Source organism: Pholis gunnellus (assembly GCF_910591455.1).
Source record: "Pholis gunnellus genome assembly, chromosome: 12".
NCBI lineage: Eukaryota > Metazoa > Chordata > Actinopteri > Perciformes > Pholidae > Pholis > Pholis gunnellus.
The window spans coordinates 481,921-506,261 of record NC_136539.1 but is presented as its reverse complement, the minus strand read 5'-3'; the positions used below and the strand labels follow the sequence as shown (position 1 = coordinate 506,261).

Genomic DNA, 24,341 nt, shown 5'->3' with positions numbered 1-24,341 from the left:
AGAGTTTTGGGTTCTGTTCGCGCCGTTACCACTCTGGAGTTGACCAGCTGGGCTGGCCGATTAGGTGGGGCAAGTGAGGACTCAGCCCCAAGGGACATATTGATATCGATAGAGTAATTCAGTTTGCAACTGTTCTAGCTTCTCGTGTTAATTAAATACTTTTTGATTGTAAGCCGGATCCAGTTCATTTTTGGTGTGACTTCGCTTCAGAAAGTTAGCAGCAGCAGAAGTCTAGTGGCCTGGCTCTCCCCTGAAAAGCTCTCCCCTCGACAGTAGCAGAAGGTTAATTTAAATTAACATTGAATCATCTGGCTCAAGAAAATATCATTATCAAATCAATTCCGCTTACTTATTGAGAGAATGCCTAAATCAATAAAATTCCACACCATGTTTTCACTGCTGCCTCGCACCCAGGCAGATGTTCATATATGCACACAGACAGGAGAGCGGCTCTATACCCTCACTGTGTGTTCTGAAACTTTGTGTCTGAGAGTAATAACTATTCATTACATTTGATGAATGCTCACAAGCCACAATATTTATGAACTGCAGCTCAGAAAGGATAACCACATCGCGTGTGAACATGCACTCATATGCACATACACAAAATGAAACCTGGCTGTCCAGCAGCAGCATCTTGCGGACCAGCCCATTAAACATGTAATGTTTAATTAGCTGGGCATACTGGGCAATATGGATCCAGATCGCTCAGAAAATATGAACCATAGACTATATTAGTATATGGGGAACTGGACTAATTATCAGGCAGCAGATCTAAAGCTCTTATATTTTATTATGTTCTTCATTTTATAATTTGTACAATTTATTATTCATGTTATTGTTAATATTCACTCATATTTAATGTGTATGGAAAATATTAAATTCACTAAATAGTGTTTGTTTATACCTAATTATGTTCTGTTTCATTTACATCGGGGCAATTTGACTACAATTGTCCTCTGCACTATATTTATTGATTCAATGAAGAAATTAATTTACCAGAAATTACAATTGCATGCAAGCATAGAGATCCTCACTTTTAAATAAAAAAATAATTTCTGTACTTTTAGCTTTTCAATATCTTCAATGTGATCTGGGGCCAACCACTTCCTCTGGATGGATTTACAAAATGTATCGGCAATATTTGTAATGCCAATACAGCCAGAAAGTATCAAACTACCTGTTAAAAGGCAACATAGTACAGGAAATTACATCTACTCATCTTCTCATTTTTACATTTTGAATGCTTCCGACACACATGATGCCATGCTTGATAAAAGTCTGGTGGGGATCAAGATTAAAAAATACAAAATGTGTTTTTAGGAACGGGTTTTTTGTTAGCTCACAGATAAGATGTCTTTAAATCCCCAAAATGAAAAAATAATAATAATAATTTAGAAAAGAAAAAAAAATGACAACAAGAAGCACACAACATACACAGAAAAACAACAATCCAGTAAAAACAAATGCATGAAAAAAATATACACAGACACACACAGACATCAAAAAAGAATTAGTCTTCATGAATTAAATGTGATGGCAATTTCCTTTTAACATTTTTCTAAGAATACTTTGCTCTTCCATATCTTTACACTACGGTATCTGAGGGAGTACTGCCATGTTTGTTTTTTAAAAAGGGAAGGTTACCTGTCCAGTATTATATGATGAATTCAGGAAAGTGTTTCCAATTTCATTTCTCATTAACTAAAAGGGCTAAGACACAAATGTGAGAGACGTGAGAAATTTCTTTTCAACCTTTCAAAATCCCAAACAAACCACCTTCCCACAAATATGACTTTTTTATATTAAATGAGAGCGTATTGAGATGAAACAATCTTACAATCTCACCATTTCTACAATGGATGTAAAGTAAGATAAAATAGGATGACAAAAGATACAACTTTATTAATCTGTAAAGAAGTTTGATCAAAGATTACAGCAGAAAAATAAGAAAAAAACAATAAAGGAAAAATATAAACATATATGAACAATTAACTGTAGTACAAGTAATCCTGACACCAGTGCAAAAATGAATAGCGATAAGAGTTTGGTAAATATATTGAAAGTAAATTCTACTAAAATAATGTCATGTCATTAATTTAGCAGGTATTTGGTTTTAAACCAAAGTAAAGGACAAATTAAAAGTTATTATTAAAGTTACTGCAGTGTATCCTGTGGGGGAGACAAATGTGAGTCTTACATCCAATAGTTGCCACAAAGGTTTTTCAGAACCACAAATATCAATCTGCTGGTGTAACTAGATGAAAAGTCAGGCTCAATAATGCATGATTTTCCAACAATTCACTACTGAGAATTGGCTAAAACCAAACCAAAATGCAAAAGAATAGTATGGTCTTTGACTCAGAGGTGACACAACTTTCACTGGGCTGTCAGAATACATCAGCACTGTCCTCCATCAACTCTCTCTCTCCTGCACAATTTGACTGTCTAACTCAGGGGTGTCAAACTCATTTTCACTCTGGGCCACATCAGCATCACGGTCGTCCTCAAAGGGCCGGTTGTAAATGTTAGACTGTGTAAATGTAACTACTCCTAACATATTGGTAAATAACTGTCTCTGCATTTGATTATTGTTTATTCAAGTGTAAAAATATTGTACATGCAGTTATATAAATGTAAAAATACATTTAAGCACATTTCTGTTATTATAACTTAAATCCTTTTAATTTAGTGTTAAGAAACCCACATTACTCTATCAAACGTTTAAAGAAAATAGCAAAGACAAATATCAAACAAGTTATTACAATAACTTTGTTCAATGCTTAAAATCCTTTCAAGGGTGCGTTTGCACAATCCCACATGAAGTATTTCATGTGTTTTAAAGACACGTTAAAGTAGTCTTCAATGTACTCACAATCCATTTATCTTAAATGTAGAGTAACCAGCCAAAGAGCTGACTGTGTTTAAGTATCTCATCATTTTGACTTTCTATCTCATAACTTCGACCATGGGGATATTTTTATTATCAAGTCTAACTTTTAATTTTTTCTTTTTTTTTGCTGGCGGATTCGTGGGCCACATAAAGTGATGTGGCGGGCCTTGAGTTTGAGACCCCTGGTTTAGAGTGTATGGAGGAATTAAAACCCACATGAAAGAAAACATTAATCTTTAAGTCTCATTAAGAATATGGGCAAGTACAACAACACTTACAACAACAAATGATCCTCAGAAACAAAAAAAAGATTTCACCTGGCAAAATATAGCCAAAAATAAGAAACTTAAATGGCATGACATCTTTTTTCAGCTGTTTTGTTTCATAAACACAGGAGAGAAAATGATTTAGATCAGAATATTTTCTCACTTGCCTCTCAGGGCTTCCTTATAAAAGTGATAAAGGTGACATCAGACATAAAAGGTAACTTCTTAAACAATCCAAGTGATTACTACTTTAAGTCTATCATCTGTGATGTGAACTCGACATTAGTATCAATATGTTCCCTGAGACATCTTGGAAAACGTGAACGAGCTGTGTCAGAAACCATTTCTCAGCACGACTCCTGTCCGACCTCTTCATCTTTGCTGACCTTTGCAAAATCATGTGTTGCGTGATGGATGGAAGGTGATGGCAAACATGTCACTGAAAGGAAGAGAGGCCTAGTGGAGGAGGATGGGGATTAATGAGGACAGTGCAACACGGAGGCAGCGCAGGCTCATTTGGGAAATGTTAGTGAAGAAATGATGCCTGGAAATTTTATTCCAGTTAAGTTATATTAGCATGATTTTGTGTTTACAGTACACTGTCATTTAGGCTAATGTGTTAAGTAATGTAATGGTGAAAAATATATATCAGTATCATGAAATGTTTAGAAACATTTTACAGCTTAGAAGAACAGAGTTAGAGACATTTAGCTCTGTGTAAACATGGTTTAGAAACAGACCATATACTGAGTGTTACTGTTTTACTTTAGAGGGCCATAAAGACAGACACAGGAAGGTGAGCAAGGGTTCACACTGGGGGTTCTTCCTATTCTGGGGATGTTTAGGGTCACGTAAATGTATCTGGCAATGAGATCAAGGGAAAATGGAAGACTAGATAAGCCAGCGTAAGACATCCTTGACCTATCTAAAGGCGGAGACTGTTTCTGCTTTAGTATATAGTTTGTGAAGATTTGAACGGATGTTGAAGAATGCTTCCAGCAGACTCTGTGTGAAGAGCTGTGTTGGATATTCTCCCTCTTGCAAGAGAATAAATGGAACAGGACAACTTTGAATGATTTGAAAATCATTGTATTATTTTGATTTGCGAATAACATTCTCTTCTCCCGATTAACATAGAAATATTCTATGACAGTAATATTGTGAAACTTGGAACTGAATGCAATTTTATGCTGTTTTATGAATATGTAATGAGATACAGCTGTGAACATCATTAGTAGTGGCACTGTATATATTTGTATGTGTGTGTGTGTGTATGTGTTTATGTGTCTCTGATCCCTGCCAGTAAACTTGTCACATCATGCTTATTAAACTGTGTACAACGCTTGAAACACATTTTTCTTGTTGGTCTTCGGTGTGGTGTCAGTCTAGACACAGTGCACTCCGGCATCCTCATTGTGTTGGCAGTTGTTAACACCAACTCCTTTGTGTCGGCAGCTAAAGATGTCAGGCTCTGTTCCTAAACATTTGAGCTCATCCAGCCAGATCCTACCAGAGCCTACAGAAGGACAGCAGTGAGAACAAAACATGTATTCATCAGATGCTTTTCTCTATATTAAAGTGCAATAACAAAGGTTACATTTTCCTTTGGTGTTAGCAGTGGTGGAGCAAGTACTTTGATCTTTTACTTAAGTAAAAATAGTAAAACCACAAGGTACAGTTACTGTTAAAAGTTAAATCTTGCATTCAAAATCTTATGTAAGTAAAACTAGAAGATAGTACTGGTAAAGGTATATATACTGAGAGTATATACTGCTGGGTAGCTTAATTTAATATATTACATAATAATTTGTTGGTTTATTGATATTTTGTATTTTCATACAGGTGTTCTTTATTTTTTCATCCTTTTTATATTTTATTTTGTAATTACTTATTTACTAATATTAAACTCAGTGTAGACCATTTTAAAGTTCAAAACAATGTGTGCGCACACTTACAAATATCAGTTTGGCAACGGAAGTACGAGTGCAATAGCTTATGAAGCTACGCAAGGGCATTAACCACCAAACATCATGAAAGGAACCCTTCAGTGATGCTTTTAGTGAGTGGGTAGAATACACAAGCAAGTGGCCATATAGTGGCCAGATATATACATGTATTTGATGGAGTAACATAGCATGTAATGTTACACCCAGCGAAAAATTACAAGCATAGAAGTCACTTATATATATACTTCCAACTCCGTTATTGGTTTAACGAGCGACGGTGTTAACTGCTGACTCAGCCGGATGCATTGGTGGTCGCACGTAGTGAAGGGAGCCGTTGAAAACACAAACAGAACATGAAGGTGTCCTCATAAAAGCCCTCAATCCTTTTAAAATACAGACTCATCTATGTTTATTATCTACACCAACCAGTTACGAGCAACAACGGATGGATTTGACTGAAGGTCACACACCTGATGCTCTGAAACAGTTCTGTGGGAATTCTGTAGAAATTGAGTGAGCTGTTTGATTCTGACAACCAAACATGCAGCAACCAGACATTTTAATGCTGGTAACAGTTTTCACTTAGCATAAGCCTGCTAACTCGTCTGAATGGTTGTCACTTCCATTGCCAAAATGCACACAAATATTTTTGACGACGCTGTCTGTAAAAGAGTCTATAGTACTGTTATCTGTCTCAATAAATAATGTTTGAAAAACGTTATTTTAGGAAAAGTTAAACAGCAGTTTATCCATCTGTCCAGTACTTACATTGTGCAGCACACATAGGTACTATTGATGAGCACTGGTTTTGGTCTCACAATGGCCAGTATAGACAGGAGGAATGCTTACAGAGACTAATAACTCTTTCAATGTACATATCGCCTTTTGACTATTGTTTGAAAGCTCATTTGAAAAAATGTGAACTTGTCCTTCAGTGTACAGATTGAGATTGGTACCTATCTTTTCATCTCACTCTTTGAAAAATAATTAGCGCATTTCCCAATATATTGGACAATAATCATGGCATGATGCTCAATAACAACCATTGCTGATGCTGTTATGCAGAACTATTTCAACCCAATCCACCTCACTTACTGTAGCTAAAGTGCAAAACCAATCTCCTCTGCAATGAGGGGTTATAACCAACATTTTAGGTGCGCTCATTTTCTCACTTTTTCATTCAAATAAAGTGATTTAGGTAGTCTGGATAAACTGCTGGATTGTTTACAACTTGTCTTGTTTTGTTTGGCCCACAAATGAGAGAAAGTAGTGGGAGGGTCAGCGTCACAGTGTGCTCATGCAGAAACAAAGGATTTAGGGTAGGGTATTATTATTATATTATATTATTAGTATTATTATCATCAACTATAACGGCTACTATTACCACTATTATTGTCATTATATTATATCACTGCTGCTGTCATCATTATTTGTAATAATCGTTCTCTTTCTATATCTGCTATGGGAAACAGATCCCTCCTCATTTGACATGATGTGATGGAGACTTCTTACCCGGGCTGGCAGTGAAGGTGGAAATGGCAGTTTGGAAGCCCAGCATTTTACAGATCACCTTGCCATCCACAGTATCAAAGCTGTCATCACACACGGTGCCCCAGACTCCATTGTGCTTCACCTCCACTCGCCCTCGGTTTCTCCCCGGCACAAGACGCACAGTTACTGTGGTGACACAAAGTTACAGCTGTTTAAAGTTCCTGGTAGCTCAAAGTTATTCTATATTGAAAGTGGAATTTTAGCAGTTTGTTTTCGTTAGTAGTAGCTTTTGAAAATATCTCTTGTTCTCAACACTGCTCTCAGGTCAGTCATGTGATGAATTACACTCTGGTGGATTTCCTTGGTCTCCCTTGTCTCCTTTGGGACCAGGATGACCTGTGGAGGAAAAATGTTCAAATACATCTTCCAACCAAACTGACGGTTTACATGAACTGGTATGAACTTAATCCATCACCTGAATATGTTATACATTACAGAACTGGCTACAAAACAAACTGGACTATTAAATGATTCAGTGCAGGAGGTGGCGAGAAGGCTCATTGTCTTTATTTTCTGTAACTCAACGGGCAACATTTATTCTAATCTATTCTACAGGTGCAATACTAGTTACCTAGGTGAACTTGTAACATAAAAAAGATTTTTGGAATTGGTGAATTAACTCATTCCTCTTTCACAGTGAAATACAGACCTGGGGCCAGATGCTTAGGTGTTTGTATAGATTCACCACTAAAACTGTGTGTACATGAGAGAAATATATTCATACGCATTATTTTCAGTATCTTGCCCAAGGACGCTTCGACATGTGGACTGGAGCAACCTGGAGTTGAACCACAGACCTTCCGATTCTGATGCTTATGTTGTAGTTTAACCCTGGGACATAAACAGCTATCCATGTCTACTACTCGCAAAATTCTGAAGCGTGAGTTTTACCTGAAAGGTTTTGGCAGCACACCAGTTGAGGTATGCTGCAGTATGCTGGTTGGTTCAGCATAATTAGCCGGGTTAATCAAGCTCAAGGGACCAGGTTTTGTTCAACAGTATACCAAGAGTCAAACTGAAGTCTGGTATATCTCTGGATACACTTAAAAATGTAATTTACAACGGCTTCACCAAAATGTGTCGATTTGTGGAATGAAACAAAAATGGACTGGACAGCGACTCCTTCTGCCCACAGTGTTCCAGCAGCCTCCCACTGCACATTCAGCAGGTCTGAGTCTTATGATGGAGCATTGCAGAATGAGACATACGTTAACAACACAGACATTTATATATATCATTTCACTAAAACTATGTGCACTGAAGTATTGAAGTGTACCTCAATCTTCTTTTATAAACAGTACACTAGTTCATGTGTGGGTATTAGGCGTCTGCATGGTTTTTGTGCTTACATATATTTTATACATCTGGCCCCTGGTGTGTGGATGTTTGGGAGGAAACATTTTTTTTACACCTAGTTGTTATTTGATGTTTTCTGTAATTTCAAATGCTTTGCACAATAAATCACATATGGAAGAAACCTGTCACGTTAGTACACACTCACCTTCAGTTCCATTGAAACCAGGGGGTCCTCTTATACCTGATGACAACAAAATGATATCTCTTTAAAGACATTTGCTGGACATCACTGATATATACCCAATAACTAAACGTGAGTAGATTAAGTCTATAGTTTAAAGTTAAGTCATGTTTACAGCTTTGATATCAACCAAAACATTTTTTTAATCACTGGACCATAACGTCCATATGCTTGCAGCAGTTGCGTCAGTTGAGTCGGTGCCAACTGAAGCACACTGCAATAAAAACACAACAAGCATGGATTAACAACATATGACACTCAGTATGTACAGTTTAATGAAATCCCTGCAGCTTTGAAGCAAATTAATCATGGGACAAAGTTTCACTCTTAAGCACCCGGAGTCCATGACAGTTAAATCAGTCTACACCAGTGGTGGGCCGTCAGGGCCAGCAAAGCCTTCTCTGCTGGTCTAAACAGAATCACAAAGTTAAAGCTATTTTATAATTTAATAATTTTTCACAAATACACTACATGTATTCTAATTATTTTTCCCATTATCTTATTTTCTCATTGCACAGCTACTGTCTTCCTCAATTGCTCTGCTTCAGTGCAGCTTGTTTTAAGTAGAGCTTTTATCCAATCAGATTTCACCTCTGTGTCTCTAGGTAAGAAGAGAGGCCCGATGCCCTCTAGGTAGACTTTGCAGATTAAAGTATATGGGGACGATAGTGTTGATTGTCATAGTGTTCAACCAATCAAATCTTTAGTTTGACATGTTGGGCGTATTCTTTGACGTGCCAGAGCTACCGAGGTAGTCCAGACCTAGCCAGCAAAAGGATTTGTACGAACTGTATTTCTGGCTGACAGCGTCGGAGATGCGTTGCACACTTTATGGCTAAGAATGCGTTTGCGTTGGGACACATACAAGCTACGGTTATTTTGAAAACTTTTGCTGAGACCCGAGTGGATCGACAACTCAACGAACAAGTTCGCAGGACCTCTGGCTGGAACTGAACCGCACCGATGTACTTTACAACCGCGGTATTAAACTCTTTGTAATCAAAGAAAGAAGGATGGACTTTGTCTTTAAGTGAAGCTTTGGTAAGTGAACTGCTTTTGTGTTTTTACATCTACAGTAGCGTTACTACTGTGTTAATTTGTCTATGGTGTCGTTTTTATGATATAGGTAATATTGTTCCCTCTGATGTGAATATTTGAATGGCTCGTGCTCTTCAGTGTGTGGCGGAATACGTGTTTGCTGTTGCTGGATTGATTTGTCATGCTTTGTTGTCAAATAAATATATGTGACTGGTTTTTGTGAGTTTGTTCTTGTCATTGTTTTAATTATGTTGATTTTGACTATATGCATTGTCTGTTAATGAATGTAGCTTGTGTGCTGCTGTTATTTTCCTGCTAAGCTAGTTTAGCGTCGCGTGTAGAATGTTTTTCTTCCGGGGTCGGAGTGTCAGACAGCTTTCTGTTACGTCATGGGGGTTGCCAGGTTGGGCGTAGTGGCTCCACCGAAAACATTATATTTCCCACAATTTAAGCTTCTGCATTTTCCAAATGCACTAGTATTATTCACGTATTGTTCAGTTTGTAAGCCTCGTACCAAACAGTTTAATATGAATACGTGTATTGTTACACCCCTAGAAACAAATAATAACCGTAGCTGTGGCGTCATAATGAGGTTATTAGGAGGTGGTTCAACTGTAGTAGGACAGCACTGAAGGCCCAGGTATAAAACACACGGCCCGCCACTGGTCTACAGTATATATCAGCTGTGGGCTAACAGAAAATGAAACCCAACAACATATGAACAACAGCAAGTTGCTCACTAGAGAATGAAACCAACCCCAGAACTGTATCATGTATCAAACTTGAATCATGACTAAGACACAGCTGCCAAACACCATACTGAATATGGTACTGTTATACAGGACCTGATATTCATCAGTCAGCAAAGATCACAAAGTCTGGCAAACTGGTACACAACTAAATCAGCCTTTTACATGAATGCATGTGACGGATTAGTTTATAGTTTTTGTTGGTTTTCTTAAATCTTGGCTTAAAAACGAGGGATCTCCTTCAGTAAACTGGAGTGATGTCCATGTGCACCAGCCAGGTTGGTTTAATAACTGTGCTGACTCAAAGTTTACACAAAATAACTGCTTTCAAAAATCTAATCCAGCTGGTAACCTGCTAGAAGGCACAACACATAGCCCTACCAGTGAGGTGCCTGGAAGGGGATCTCCACCAATTTTACACATGAAAGTCTGTTTAACAGGTGATGTGGCGCAAAAGGAGTACTATAAAGCCTTAAGTGTCTCCATAGATAATGATAAATATCCTCAAGTGATGTTACTCCGCGTTTGACAGGCCGCAGTGGAGGTCTCGCCGTGGTCTGGAAGAATCAGTTTTCCTGCCAATTGGGGAGCACAGAATCCTATACTACTTTTGAACTGCAGCTGACTAAAGTGGGTCGGCTAAAGCCGTTTTACTGTGTTTTAATTTACCGACCTCCGGGTCCAGCAGGTCAGTTTTTATCAGAGATCACAGACTTTCTGACCTCTATTATCAAGCTAGACAAAGTGCTTCTGGATGGTGATTTTAATCTGCATATCAATGATGCCACAGATTGTATAGCCACTGAGTTTCTTAATATTACTGAATCTTTTAATTTCACGCAACATGTTTCTGGCGCCACTCGAAAGGGTGGTCACACCTTGGACCTGTGTTCTCTCTGGGTCTTGATATTGATCATACCCGTTGTGAGGACCTACTGATCAGTGATCATAAATGTATTTTCTTTGATCTTTCTGTAAATGCTGACGAACAGTCAACTCCCGCATTCGTACTCAGAGTACAGCTGATCAGTTCTCAATGCACTTTTGCTGTGATAAAAAATCACAATGATGTCGAATTTTTAATACAATCTTTTAATGAATATTGCACCACTTTGCTGGATAAAGTGTCACCTCTTAAGGAAAGGACTAGGGCTGCCTACAACACTTCTCCGTGGATGACAGACGCTGTCTGCAGCCTGAGACGGAAGTGTTGCCGGACAGAGCGGCTCTGGAAAGCCACTGGGCTCGAAGTGCATCGCTCATATCTCAAAGACCTCAGAGTTTCTTTTAATGCTGGAGTAAAGGAAGCTAGAACTGCTTATTTTGCCAACTTAATTTCTTCCTCAAAAAAAAATCCCAAGATTTAGTTTGACACAATTAATAGAATTGTTTCACCGTCTGTCTCTACATTACCATGCTCTTCTGTTGACAATTGTAACAAGTTCCTTACCTATTTTATTGATAAGGTAATAGCTATTAGGTTTGGTATTCAGCCTGGGATTTGTTCTTCTACATGTAGCTCCTCTCAATCTCCTGCTGTTCTGGACACTTTCGAGCCTAGCAGCCTTCAAGACCTGATGCACTTAATTAACAAAACAAAGCCATCATCTTGCCCTCTGGATGTTTTACCATCCTCTCCATTTCAGAAGGTTCTGCCAATTATTGGCCCTAGTGTAACATCTATTGTTAATTCCTCATTGTCTGCAGGAATTGTCCCGTCCTATTTTAAGCATGCCACTATTCAGCCTATATTAAAGAAACCCAACTTAGATCCGGAATTGCCTATGAACTATAAGCCCATATCAAAACTACCTTTCCTTTCAAAAATCTTAGAGAAAGTGGTGGCCAACTTACTGCTGCACTGGAGAGGCACAACATGTATGACAAATTCCAGTCTGGGTTCTGTAAAAAACCCTCTATTGAAACCGCTCTCCTGAGGGTTTCAAATTCATATTCTCATGTCCTCTGATGCAGGTTACTGCTCTGTGTTAGTACTTCTGGACCTCAGTTCTGCATTCGACACTGTAGACCATAACATCTTGATTATGAGGCTACGTGATTGGGTTGGCATATCTGGCATAGCATTAGACTGGTTTACATCTTACTTCGCTGACAGAAGCTTTAATGTCTCTGTGGGTGATTTTGTGTCTGTCACCTCTCCACTGTCTTTTGGTGTACCACAGGGCTCGGTTCTGGGGCCTCTGTTATTTTCCCTATATTTGTTACCTTTGGGACCGATTATAAAAAGTTATAATGTTGCCTATCATTTATATGCAGATGATATCCAACTCCATCTGTCATTCAAACCCAGTGAGGCTTTCGCTCCTGGACTGTGGCTATTGGAGAGTGGACGGCAGAAAACTGCTTACAAGTTAACGACACCAAGACGGAGGTCCTGGTTATTGCACCAGATGAGTTTGTCCTTCTGATCAAGCAGAGTATTGGTCCACTCTCCTCTGCTGCCCACTTCAACCTGCGCAATCTAGGGATTATTTTTGATCGATCCATGTCGTTTGACCCCGATGTTAAGCAGCTGTCCAGATCCTGTTTCTTCCACCTAAGAAATATCAGTAAACTGAGATCGGTAGTATCAACAGCTGAACTAGAGATGATCATAGACGCCTTTATCTCTTCACGCATCGACTACTGTAACACACCTTTCTCATCACTCAGGTTAGCTGCTCTCAACCGTTGACAGGTAATCCAAAATGCTGCCGCCAGATTACTCACCAGGACAAATCGACGCTCTCACATCACCCCCGTACTCGGATCTCTCCACTGGCTCCCTGTAGCATTTAGGATCCACTTCAAAATCCTCACTCTCACTTACAGAGCACTACACGGCCAGGCTCCTACATATGTGACTGATTTACTTCACCTTTATTCACCCGCCCGCGCTCTCAGGTCAAACGTGTTAGGTTATCTGTCTGTCCCACGCACTCGCCTTAAAACCTGTGGTGACCGAGCTTTTGAGGCTGTAGCACTAAGGTTATGGAATGCTCTGCCTGCACCCCTACGTTTCACAGATTCTGTGAACACATTCCAGAATCAGCTCAAGACACATCTGTTTAGACTGGCATTTGACTGAAAACACATGTCCTAGGCCTGCTTTTAAACCATGTTTTAATTTTGCTTTTAAACCATGTTTTAATTTGTTCTTTCTATGTGTATGTACATTATTGGCCCTTATATGTTCACATTGTGTTGTTTATGTTTGTAATTCTGCCCCTGTTAAGCACTTTGTGACTTATGTCTGTAAAAAGTGCTTTATGAATAAATCTTACTTACTTACTTACTTGTCAATTTGGATTATTGCAGTAAAAAAGCTCTGTGGCAAACAAACATTGATACTTACACGTTTTGTTAAGAAACACAATCTTTACAAATTAGCACCACTATGATTTCTGAAAAATAAATGCAATCGCCAAAAGTAAAAAGCTAATGTTAGGCTATAAAGAAACTACACCACGGTCACATGACTTAAAACCAGACACATACAGTTCCCTCACTGTTGCTTAATCTCAGAGCTCTCCTCCTGCCAGTAAGCGGCTCAAGAATGTGATTTGAAGTTTTATTCTTTCAGAATCTCGGCTCTCTACTTAGCAGCCCTTCCCCTCCGCCCGTGCAATACAGGATGGCTCAGCCACAGTCACCAAAGAACACTGTGGGCACAGAGTATCAGATTGGGCAGCTGGAGATGCACTCCATGTTATCATTAGTGGCCCCTACCGGCCAGGGCCAGTGAGTGAAGAGTAGGCAGGCAGTCAATGGCAGGATAAAACAGGCAATAAAAGTGTTTGTCACTGCAATCATGAGAGGTCCTTAAGCCTACAACCAAAACGAGGGATTAGCTTTGGACAGACTCAGAGTTGCAAACTCACTCACTCACTCACTCAGACACACACACACACATGAATGCACGCACACACATGACAAATCTCATGGTCTTCCTGGCCGAATAAAGAGGAAATATTGGCTCATTATGTCAGGATACATGTAGTTTTATTTCTGTGTTAGCAGAATGGAGGGAGACCCACCATGCCTATTCAGTGGCAAGCACCACCATGTAGATAGAAACTACACGGTGGTGCTGTGAATTCTTTAACAAATATCCAAAGCCTTACCTTGGGCCACGGGTTCTCCCATCTCTCCCTTTGCACCTGGTCCTTGATTCCCAGGGGCCCCTGGGAGCCCAGGTGAACCCTTTGGACCTGTATTCACACACGCACACGCACACACACACACACACACACACACACACACACACACACACACACACACACACACACACACACACACACACACACATATGATTATGAACTGACATTTATGTTTTTTTGGTGCAAATATATTTCATAAATGCAAGCTGTGCATATTGTTTCATTCATTTCATGAAACAGCGCTGTGTCAGCAATATAACAGATGATACCCAGAAGTTAAAAGAGGAAGAGAAACTGAAATTCATAATTTCATAACTGCAATCTGCTGATACATTTTCCATCGAGGAACTGAGCCTCTGTGAAGTAATTTGGAACATATTTTCAAGGTTTTTTGCCTGAACACACATTCTTCCCTTTAGCTCTGCCCTGGTTATAATAAAGCTATTTTTATAGAAAGAGAACTTTAAAAAAATTGTTATTTAATGTATTTATCCATCAAATATGTTCATTAAAAAAACGACTAATGGCCAATGTAAACAGTGTTCGGCTGCATCACATTTCTGCTCGTAGCAGCTGCCGGAGAAAATTCACTGCCATGCAGCATCTCATGCGCCTATCTTTTCCTCACGATGCTATCTTTATTCACTGGGTCTGCTTTTACCGGAGAAACGTGCCACTCTGGTGATGACAATAAGAGCAAAACAACTCGAACTTAGGCAATAAATGTGGCTGTTAACATGTAGATCTTTAGCAAGAGTAAGTCTAACCTTAATGCAATATTAAAGCATTTGATAATTAACACAAAACACAAAGCACAGCTGTGGTGATGGGAAAGTCATTAGTTTTGCAGGTATGTGGTGATAAACCAAAGATACCACTAGGGTCCAGGTGACTTAAACAGATTTTAAAGTGAGTCCAGCTTTGTTTGGATGTTGCAGCTTGTTTTTCATGTGTCAGCTCTGGTGGACACTGAAGTGCCCTACAGCATGTCATTTACTATGGATGGGAGACCCTTTTCTGATGGAGCCTAATTTTGTGTTTTAAGCTACTTTTCAAAAAAATATATCTACAGCTGTAATAATAACAACAAGTACATTATTCCACAGATAATCGGAATGAAACCAACCAACTTCACCAGCAACTCCCTGCGCCCCAGGTTGGCCTTTGAGTCCCATTTCACCCTTTGGTCCTGGAGGGCCAGCAACACCACTGTCACCTTGAAAGAAAATTACAGGTATGTGATCTACTGATGGACTGTATCTTCTGCTGCTCAACACTACTACTGAAGCATGCTGAATCATGCTCACAAATAGTGACGTTGAATAAGGCTGTACACCAGTCAGGGGTCACTACCCAAGTCCACAGTTTGTGAACTTCTTTAGACTACACACACGTGCGACATATGAATAACAATAATCACACGTCCTAGGAAATCCAGCTGAACGAGATTGTAAAAGAATAAAATTCCGATGTTAGGTCTTGGAGCCCACAATGCTCATTACATCCCACTATACTGACACGCTGTTCTCAAAGTCTGAAATGAAAGGTTTATCCTGATGGTTTTAAGCTCCTTTTCAAAAAAACATATCTACAGCTTTAATAATAACAACAAGTACATTATTCCACAGATAATCATAATGAAACCAACCAACTTCACCAGCAACTCCCTACTCCCCAGTTTGGCCTTTGAGTCCCATTTTACCCTTTGGTTTGAGGAAAGATTGATAAATTAGTTATCCGTATGGAAGTGGCTCAATAAATCTGCTGATTAGATTTAGATTCTGTTTTTTAGACCAATAGAATTTTGGCTTGATGGCAGAAGAAAAGGTCGCGATGTCTCCAAAATCCTTAAGACTCATCGTATGAGGATCACAAATATATAAAGTGCATGGCAATCTGAGGCAGTTTGGGGACAAAGTAAGGTTGATACTAGTTTTTCTAGAGCTAGGGCCATAGCCAGGATTTTTGGAAATATACGGTGATGACTCCAGTGCCCCCAAAGCAAACCAAACCCTACACCCTTTAGTTATTCAGTTAACTGTTTCATTTTATTTTCTGGAAGTTAATCACAAAATGGCCTATTATTGCAAACCTTTCTCTACACTGCAAGACAATCAATCTGGTAGGGATATACTGAATCTTTATTCATTTATCTAAATATTTGGTAATTTGTCAGCAAGGGTTAAAGTCCAGCCCTAATAGAGATTTCATATAGTAAATGTCAGCGTACTGACTAGGTTGTGAGGGTGCGAAATAATGGCTGCAGCCTCTTTATCAGCCAGTTTTCATCAGACGTCTGACAAGAGATGACAGGTCATCAACGCCGGAATCATTGCCAGAATAGCAGCTGAAAGCTAATGATTCCTGCTGAACACATATACACAGCTTTGCTATATCAGCTAAAACCAAATTAACTTTTCGTTTGGTGTGGTTTTATTAGCTCAGAGGCTCTAACAGATTTTATTTCTCTTGAAATGCTGACCACACTTTTCATATTTAAATGATTTTAACTTCAGCTTTAACTCCTCTCTCCTTGACTCACCTTTGAAACCCCTCTCTCCTGGTGTGCCTGTATGCCCATCTGTACCCGGAATACCAGGAGGTCCTGAGGGCACACACAAAATAATGGTTAGGTTGATAAACTCTGCCCTTACAATTCTGTTCAGGTTGTTACAGTTTTATGCTTTGCAGTTTAACCTTAACAGTTAGCCTTAAACCTAAAATCCATCCTCAATATGAGAACAACCACAAAATGCAAATGTTCCTGATATTGTGACTTCAAGTATATACTCTCGCACACAAACACAGATTCAATCAAATTAAATTTATTTTTGTATAGCCCAAAATCACAAATCACAAATTTTCCTCAGAGGGCTTTACAATCTGTACACATGCGACATCCTCTGTCCCGGGACCCTCACATCACAACAGGAAAGACTTCCTCCAAAAAAGGAAGAAACCTTAGGGAGAGCAACAGAGGAGGATCCTCTATCAGGATGGACAGAAGTGTGATAGATGTCATGTGTACAGAATGAACAACATAACAGAGTTACAACACATTCAATACAATACATACACAGATGTGTGTATACCTGGTATGAGGCTGATGGTTGTCAGTTTGCCCTCCAGGTTGTGGGTGCTGGTGTTAAGCAAGTTCAGGTCAGACAGCAGCCTACCCAGCTGACCCTCCTCTCCACACATGCTGTTGACCTGTTATCATGGCAACCAACAGAAACATGACTGTGATGTTAATGCTGTAAGCCATGATCTCATCAATTAAATGAAAATTTGCAAAATACATTAACCACCACAAAGTGTGTTCAGACAGAGAGCGAAACATATTTTTTTTCTTGCGTCATCACACAAATTTGACCCTGTTAAATTCGCCCCAAATGGAAAAATGGAAAAATAACAATTTATAGTTTTGGGGGAGTTAGATGCCAGACGTTGTTCTTGACAATTCACTGTGTATCCATCAGCCCATTAGTCTACTTCTGTGCAGCACCTCTGGCTAAACAGTCAGTTAGCACGTTTTGGTTGAAACTAACTTTTTTTCAATGATCATACATACAATTTGAAATCTGTATTTAACCCATCCTAAGTATTTAGGAGCAGTGGGCAGCTGTGAAGCGCCCCGGGGTGCAACATGGTGTCTCACTCAAGGACAATTTTGAGTACTGTGACGGGTTGTATATGGACCCAAATACAGCACACAAGATTCCAGGAATCGTTGGCTTATATTATTATATTATAAACTTAACACAAAATCCTTGGCAGAGCGGCAGATACAGTGGGCAGAATTAATCCGAGTCAGGAACAGAAGGCTGGTGGGTTTACCAGGAGTCAGGCGGGAAGGGTAGATCAGGAGTAGACAGGTTCGATAACAGGAATTCAGTCTGTGATAGAGTGCTGGAAAGTCTGGCATTGAAGTGGCTGACAAGTAGAGTGAGGAGGGTGTGGAGCTGAACTGTGACAGATACACAACGAACTGCCAACCTTGTGATTAATGGACGATGCACTGTACCCACTGAGCCACAGGCAGCCCTGATAACGAACAGGCGTCGCCTTCTCAACGCTGTTGCTATTGGGTTTTTCCCCCTGCGCATGCGGTGTTGTGAAGAATGTTTCCGTGCCCTTGTGCAGCCCTTACGTCTGCAAATATAACAGCCGTGCAACCATAATTCTGCTCACATTTTTTCTTCAGCGTCAAGCAGTCCACAGGAGAAGAAGTAATGAAGACGAAGAGGTCTAGCGGTGTCCGTCCTTGTACTGGCTGCCAGATGGGCTACAGTCCCATGTCGGACATTCACCTGAGCTGCAAAAGATGCCTCAGCACTGTTGATGTTGGGCTAGCACTTATCCTGCAGGCCGCTTGCTAATTCTGTGCAGTTCACAGTGAGTAACTATCTGAATGAGGCAGAAGTGTCCCACAACTCTGCTTCATCTCAGTATGTTGTACACACGTTAAAGATAAGAAGGAAGCAGCCGCTGTTCGTTCATTACAGAAGCCACTCGCAAGGTGTGGCTCTGTCAAAGCAGCGTATGACGACGTCACACAAACCTACATCGCAACGGGAGAGGAGCCTCTGCAGGGTGTTGGGGCATACTCCAAGAGAGCTTGAAGTATTTGTAATGATGTAAGTCATGGTAATTATTCCAAGGCCTACAGACTTGTTATCACATTGAAAAACTGGATAAACAGTTAAAGTCAAAATAAAACAATAAACATATACTAAACATATACTACCTATATACAAAAGTAAAAAGTTCGGTAAAATGTTACATATAAACAGCAAGAGGACCTGGCTCTTCAGGGCCCATAGATGGCCCTTCAGGGTCTTGGTTTCTTGACTGTTGTTGTAGAGGAGAGTTTGAATGTGGTCATCACCCTGTTCACCAAGAGATTGGATGGGATTGGATGTCAGCTTTTCCAACCTGGGATTAGACAATGAAGACTCCAACATGATAACTGGGACAGAGAGGAAAAAAATAACAAGCATGTTTCATCAGTAGGCCTACATAATGACATCAGTTTAAGTTAGTGAAAAAAATATCCATAGTACAAACTGCCATAGAAATAATCTTGTTCCTCTTCAATACATCACATTTAAATATATGCGTCAACAAATAATAATATCTGTAAGCAGTCATACCTTTATAAATGAGAAAAGCATTAAGGGCGGTCTGCAAGATGAGGAAAACAACAATCATAATAAAACACCACTGTCTTCTGGGCCTTGCCGGCTTCAGATCTGAAACACATACAGGAAACTGCATTTAACACACCAGAATGGGATCAAACTCCTGCAGCAAACTTGTATCCTTGGAAGATCATTTAAGTGTCAGCTGGTTCAAATGCTTTTATAAATTTGCTACGCTCTGAGCATAAAATATTTGGACAACTAGTGGAAATTGTCAGCTATCAATCACAATGAAAACCTAGTGAGAATTATTTTTGTTGGCAGAAATTTCATGAAAGTGACACAAAACCAAAGGGATTAAGAGTGAGAGGTAAACAACTGTCCTGTATCTGGGGACACACTATTTAAGAAATGGCAAACCATCCTGACAAAATTCACCATTGGGCTTATCTATAAATTGTGAGATGAGCAGATTTGTGTAGAAATGAACATTCCTGGCCATTTTTACTGCCATTTCCGCATCATTAAATGCATTTTGGCGGAGTTAACGGGCTATCTCATTCTTTTCATTTCCTCACATCAGTTATACAACCAGAATGTATGCTACCCTATAAGTAGGCTACAATTACCAGAACATTATGAACAATTAGGCTCCCTCATGTGGCTCAAAGGTGTAGTCGAGATATAAATGTAAAAAAGGCAATGGAAGAACCTAACCTTGTCCATACCTAACCGAGAAAGGTTTAGCGTACAGCGTGTCGTACAAAGCACTTTTCAGAAACGAATATAATGATGTTACACACATGTTATATACTCACCTCTTGAACCCTAGGCCTATTTGTAGGCCTTTGCTCGAAAATTGCATACCCATACTCAAGAGAGTGTAAATCTCTAACTACAAGGTCTGTTTGAATATATTTTTTGATAACAGAAACACTTGGGAGATCTGTTCTGGGTAAATATTGTGTATATGTTACTGATTAATAGTAAATGAAGATGGCACACAGCTCAAATTGAAAATTGTCAGGGTCGCTTGAAAAAAAAGCAATTTTATTATTAATATTTTTTTTTATGAGGCCCTGGCTAGCCTAAAAACATTCCCAATTCATAGCAAAAACGGTGCAGGTGCCTCACAAAAAGATTTGGTGTAAATAAAGTGAAGCAAACCAAGTTATAAGTTATAGAAGTTTATGTACAAAAAACACGCCAAATTCTCATTTTCAAACCAGGAGTTGCAGCTGTTCCATTGTACTTGTATATACTATATAACTATATATTTCACTATATTTCACTTTGTTTATCACTCATATTGTACAATCTATCATAACAGAGCTGTTTGGCATCATTTTGAGCCATTTTGACCTCTCTGGGGTTCATCATATCTCTCCTCCATGCAATTTCCTTGTCTCTGTCTATGTGTATGGAGCCCTTGATAAGCCTATAGTGGGTGGATCTGAGCATGTGACCACTCGTTCGAACCAGGTGGTTATTTCGAACACACCCGTATGTTCCATGAAGTGATTTACAGAATTTTCAGCCAATAAAACTCCAAAACCGTGCCGCTCAACCCCCCCAAGCCCCAAGACCCTATATGATTCGCCGGCCGGCATATTGACCTCCATTTTGTGTCAGATGAACGGAAAATCGCCATTTTAGGTTCCAGACACTCACAGTGAGCAAACGAACAGATCTCTGATATATTTCGGATTTCTCCGTTTTCGCCCTCAAAACCGTCTCAAGGTATGTTGCAGTTCTAATCTTGGCAGTGTTGGGTTGTGCTTTGTGGAGGCTTCTTGGACGTAACTTTTGAATGCTTTGACGGAGAGAAATTTGGATGTTATCGCTGGAATCTGTGTCGAATTCTCATGCTTCCTGATGCGTGATATGACCGGTGGGATGCAATAGCCGCATTTCGGAAACATCCTCCGAGTTCTTAGATCGCCGGCGGCTGTGGCGTAAAATACATGATATTGTGGCGGATCTTCTTCGTTATTTAGTATAATAGTTTATAATGGCGTTTGCAGTGTTTAAAATGGTTTACATGATTAAGTTGCTGAGACTTTTTTCGAAAAAATAAATTAAAATAAATGAATTACTTTTTTTTATTTCTTTATGAAAAGTCCATTCTATGACATTTGGAACCGAGCCTCTGAACCGAACGGAGACCTTTTGGGCATCGTTCGGGTCCAAGAGGCTAATTAGTTAAAGAAAAAAGTCTGAGCAACATAAACATTTTACACACTGCAAATACATTATACACAAACTAATATAATATACAAGAAGATGTACCACAATATCATGTATTTTTCGCCATGACCACGGCCAACCACTTTACCACCACTAAAACAATGTGCTTATTAACATTTTATTTTCACATGCACCCACCTTTCTTTTTAAAGACTTTTAAGATGTTTACTTATTAGTTTACTTATGTTTTTTCAAGTGCGTTTGTATGTGTTAAAAATTGTTCTATGTGTATTATATCATATAGATATTTGTGTCTTTTATGCAGAGCTGTTTTTGATGCATACAGAGGATGTCATATGCTGTACAATTTATAAAGCCGTCTGAGCCAAATTTGTGATTTATGATATTGGTCTATAGAAATACATTTAATTGAATTGAACGGAATATAGAGACAAGCTTTTTTGTGCTCAACCTGAAGATCACTTTTGAACTTTTTATTGTGTGAGATTTAGTGCCATCTAGTGGTGGGGTTGCAGATAGCGAGCAACAACACATCCATCCGCTCACCTTTCCCTTTCCAAGCGTTCACTTTTGTAAACATGTTCATGCTTGTGTCAGTGAATATAGTTGTCTTCAACTTCAATAATCTTCACTTCACCTGGTTCACTTTAATATCTCCACCGCAGCACTGTACCTCTGCTCACCTCCATGTGCGTGTTTTAGCGTCTATGTGTGTGTGTGTGTGTGTGTTGCCCCGACAGAGAGAGCAGAGGAGATGCACGCTGCAACGTGATAATAAATGACACCAAAATATTAAAAAGTATCAGTAAAAAGCACCAGTAAGGTTGCGGCTTATCAATACTCCGGTCTTTAAATATTTTGCACTGGGGCCCTTTTAATTCCCGGTTTTGGTACTTATCTAAATCACTGTCAAAATCCGAGAGCGCAAATGAGATCCATGCGCACGCGAAAATCAAACAGCCGTGCGCGTATTTAACTTTCACGAGCACTTTTACATCACTCCGCGAGCAAAATTCACTCTGTAGCAGACATGTTGACCTATCAAAACAGTAATAGCACCGGCTTGACTAATAATAATATTAACTATTGCTCCGTTCCATTTGTAATAAACCCACTGCGCACTACCTGCCCAGCACCTAATGCCATGCAAAGTTAGTGTAGCTGGTGAATGTATAGCATAGCAATTAAGAGAGCTAAATGTGGGTGTTTCTCAGGAGTTGGTGCAGCTAAAACATCAATATTGGACTTAAATTCATCAAGTTGACACAAACAGACAATTTGCAAATAGATGTTTATGTTTGTCTGTGTCTGCTGGATAGGTAACTGCTTGCTTCATGAGCTGATATGTCAGCTTTAAGTCTATTGCTATGCTACCTCATGTAGCCAAACAAATCAGTTAATGCAGGTTTAATCTTCTTAGTTCCACCGACTAACACATCTGCTGTGACAGAGGTTTGTTTAGTGCTGCACTGCTGTACTTGCTGTAAGGTTGGTTTGTCAAAGTATCATTTCCAAAAAGAAATACCAAAAGCTGTGAAGGTGGAAGGAGAATTTAAACTCACCTGCTAATTCATTACTTTCTTTGTATGGAGGGAGATGCTTTTAATTAACATATTGTTTGATGTTGAAAACATTTGGAAACCTTTTCTTACTTTACAGTAACGTATCTACTAAATTGTTCTGTGGGACTTATGGTTTATACCAGTTAGTCCACTGACAACATAGGCCTTGTGTTTGGAAGCTTTAAGCAAGTCAATTGCTGCCAACTATCATACACTGAAGTTTTATCAATACAAATAAACAATGTTTGTCACTGTCAAAATACTAAAGAGCAGTGTTAAAAGCTCTGATTGGCCAGAGCCCTGTCAGCATAAAGCAGCTGGCCAATCAGAGCCCCAGGTGCTGGCATCATCGAAAGGCTAAAAGAGGAAGCACTGAAACAGCTTTACAGGAAACAAATGATTTTGTTTTGATTGGCTATGGAGTGCCTCAAGGATAAGTTCAGCGCCCTATCTTATGCACTATGTATAATCTTAATAGTCTTTCTTTTAAGATCTCTTTTCACGTTTATGTGGACGAAACTAAACAGTATATTTTTGAATGGGATATTCTCCTCCTTCTCAATATAATTAAGTTAATGTATGCCTGACTTGTATGAGAGGCTAAATGTCTTAATTTGGTGGACAAGTTTAAGGCACATACCATGTAACCATATATATATAAATGTAAATAGAATAAGACCCAGATGTTCTTATTATTAGACCCAGTTTAAAAAAGGTAATTAAACATTTCTAGATTACATTAGACCAATTTTATCATTTGGTGTTTAGAAATGAATCCATGTTTTTGTGTCATCATCATACTGTAATTCATTATACTCCTGTTGAGGAGTTATACTCGTCTGCAGATGATTCACAAGTTACAACCTATCAGGTTCTAACTACATGGTGCAGCGAATTGAGTTGTTCTGTCCATGTAGTAAATTAAAGTCTGCATGTTCCTAGAAATAAAATCCTATGAATTGGGTTACCATGTTTTCTCTCACAAGTGCCAATAGCAACTCAATCTATTTGTTTTGAGATACTCACCATCAGGCTGGAAACTGTACAGATCAGTCCTGCTGTGTGACATGTCAAACAGCGGGTTACTCTGGGTGAATGAGACTCCCTCCCTTGTCCGATCCACTGATGTCTCCATGTTCTCTAGAGTCCAGAATAACCTTCACTTCCTACTTCAGGAACTCTTATATCACACAGTGCATGATGTTGGGAAAACACAATTCACCCCAGATTGCAACAGAACCTGTGAAAGAACTCAAGGATTGAAGGAGAGGAAGTAACTATATCTGATTT

General features: G+C 39.2%; 1 protein-coding gene across 2 annotated transcripts; it reads right to left on the bottom strand.

Annotated features, from left to right (window-relative positions):
- Window positions 1-1,926: 1,926 nt before the first annotated feature.
- Window positions 1,927-24,194, bottom strand: marco (macrophage receptor with collagenous structure). 2 transcript variants are annotated; one of them, XM_079169804.1, is made up of 11 exons: window positions 24,078-24,194; window positions 19,294-19,392; window positions 18,943-19,109; window positions 17,233-17,350; window positions 16,683-16,745; window positions 15,267-15,356; window positions 14,105-14,191; window positions 8,158-8,193; window positions 6,942-6,992; window positions 6,618-6,782; window positions 1,927-4,675 (listed from the first exon to the last, which is right to left on the bottom strand). In XM_079169804.1, the coding sequence occupies exons 1-11, from the start codon at window positions 24,184-24,186 to the stop codon at window positions 4,545-4,547; spliced, it is 1,116 nt and encodes a 371-aa protein (XP_079025930.1). In that variant the 5' UTR covers window positions 24,187-24,194; the 3' UTR covers window positions 1,927-4,544. The 2 variants fall into 2 exon arrangements, with proteins under 2 accessions (XP_079025930.1, XP_079025931.1); XM_079169805.1 differs by having other exon boundaries at window positions 15,276-15,356.
- Window positions 24,195-24,341: the final 147 nt, after the last annotated feature.

Excerpts from the sequence above, each read along its gene's own strand:
- marco (XM_079169804.1), bottom strand. The coding sequence starts at position 24,186 with ATGGAGACATCAGTGGATCGGACAAGGGAGGGAGTCTCATTCACCCAG. Across the intron at positions 15,357-16,682 it reads AGGAGAGAGGGGTTTCAAAG|GTGACAGTGGTGTTGCTGGC; the intron begins GTGAGTCAAGGA and ends TTTTCTTTCAAG. Across the intron at positions 8,194-14,104 it reads GGGAGAACCCGTGGCCCAAG|GTATAAGAGGACCCCCTGGT; the intron begins GTAAGGCTTTGG and ends TGTTGTCATCAG.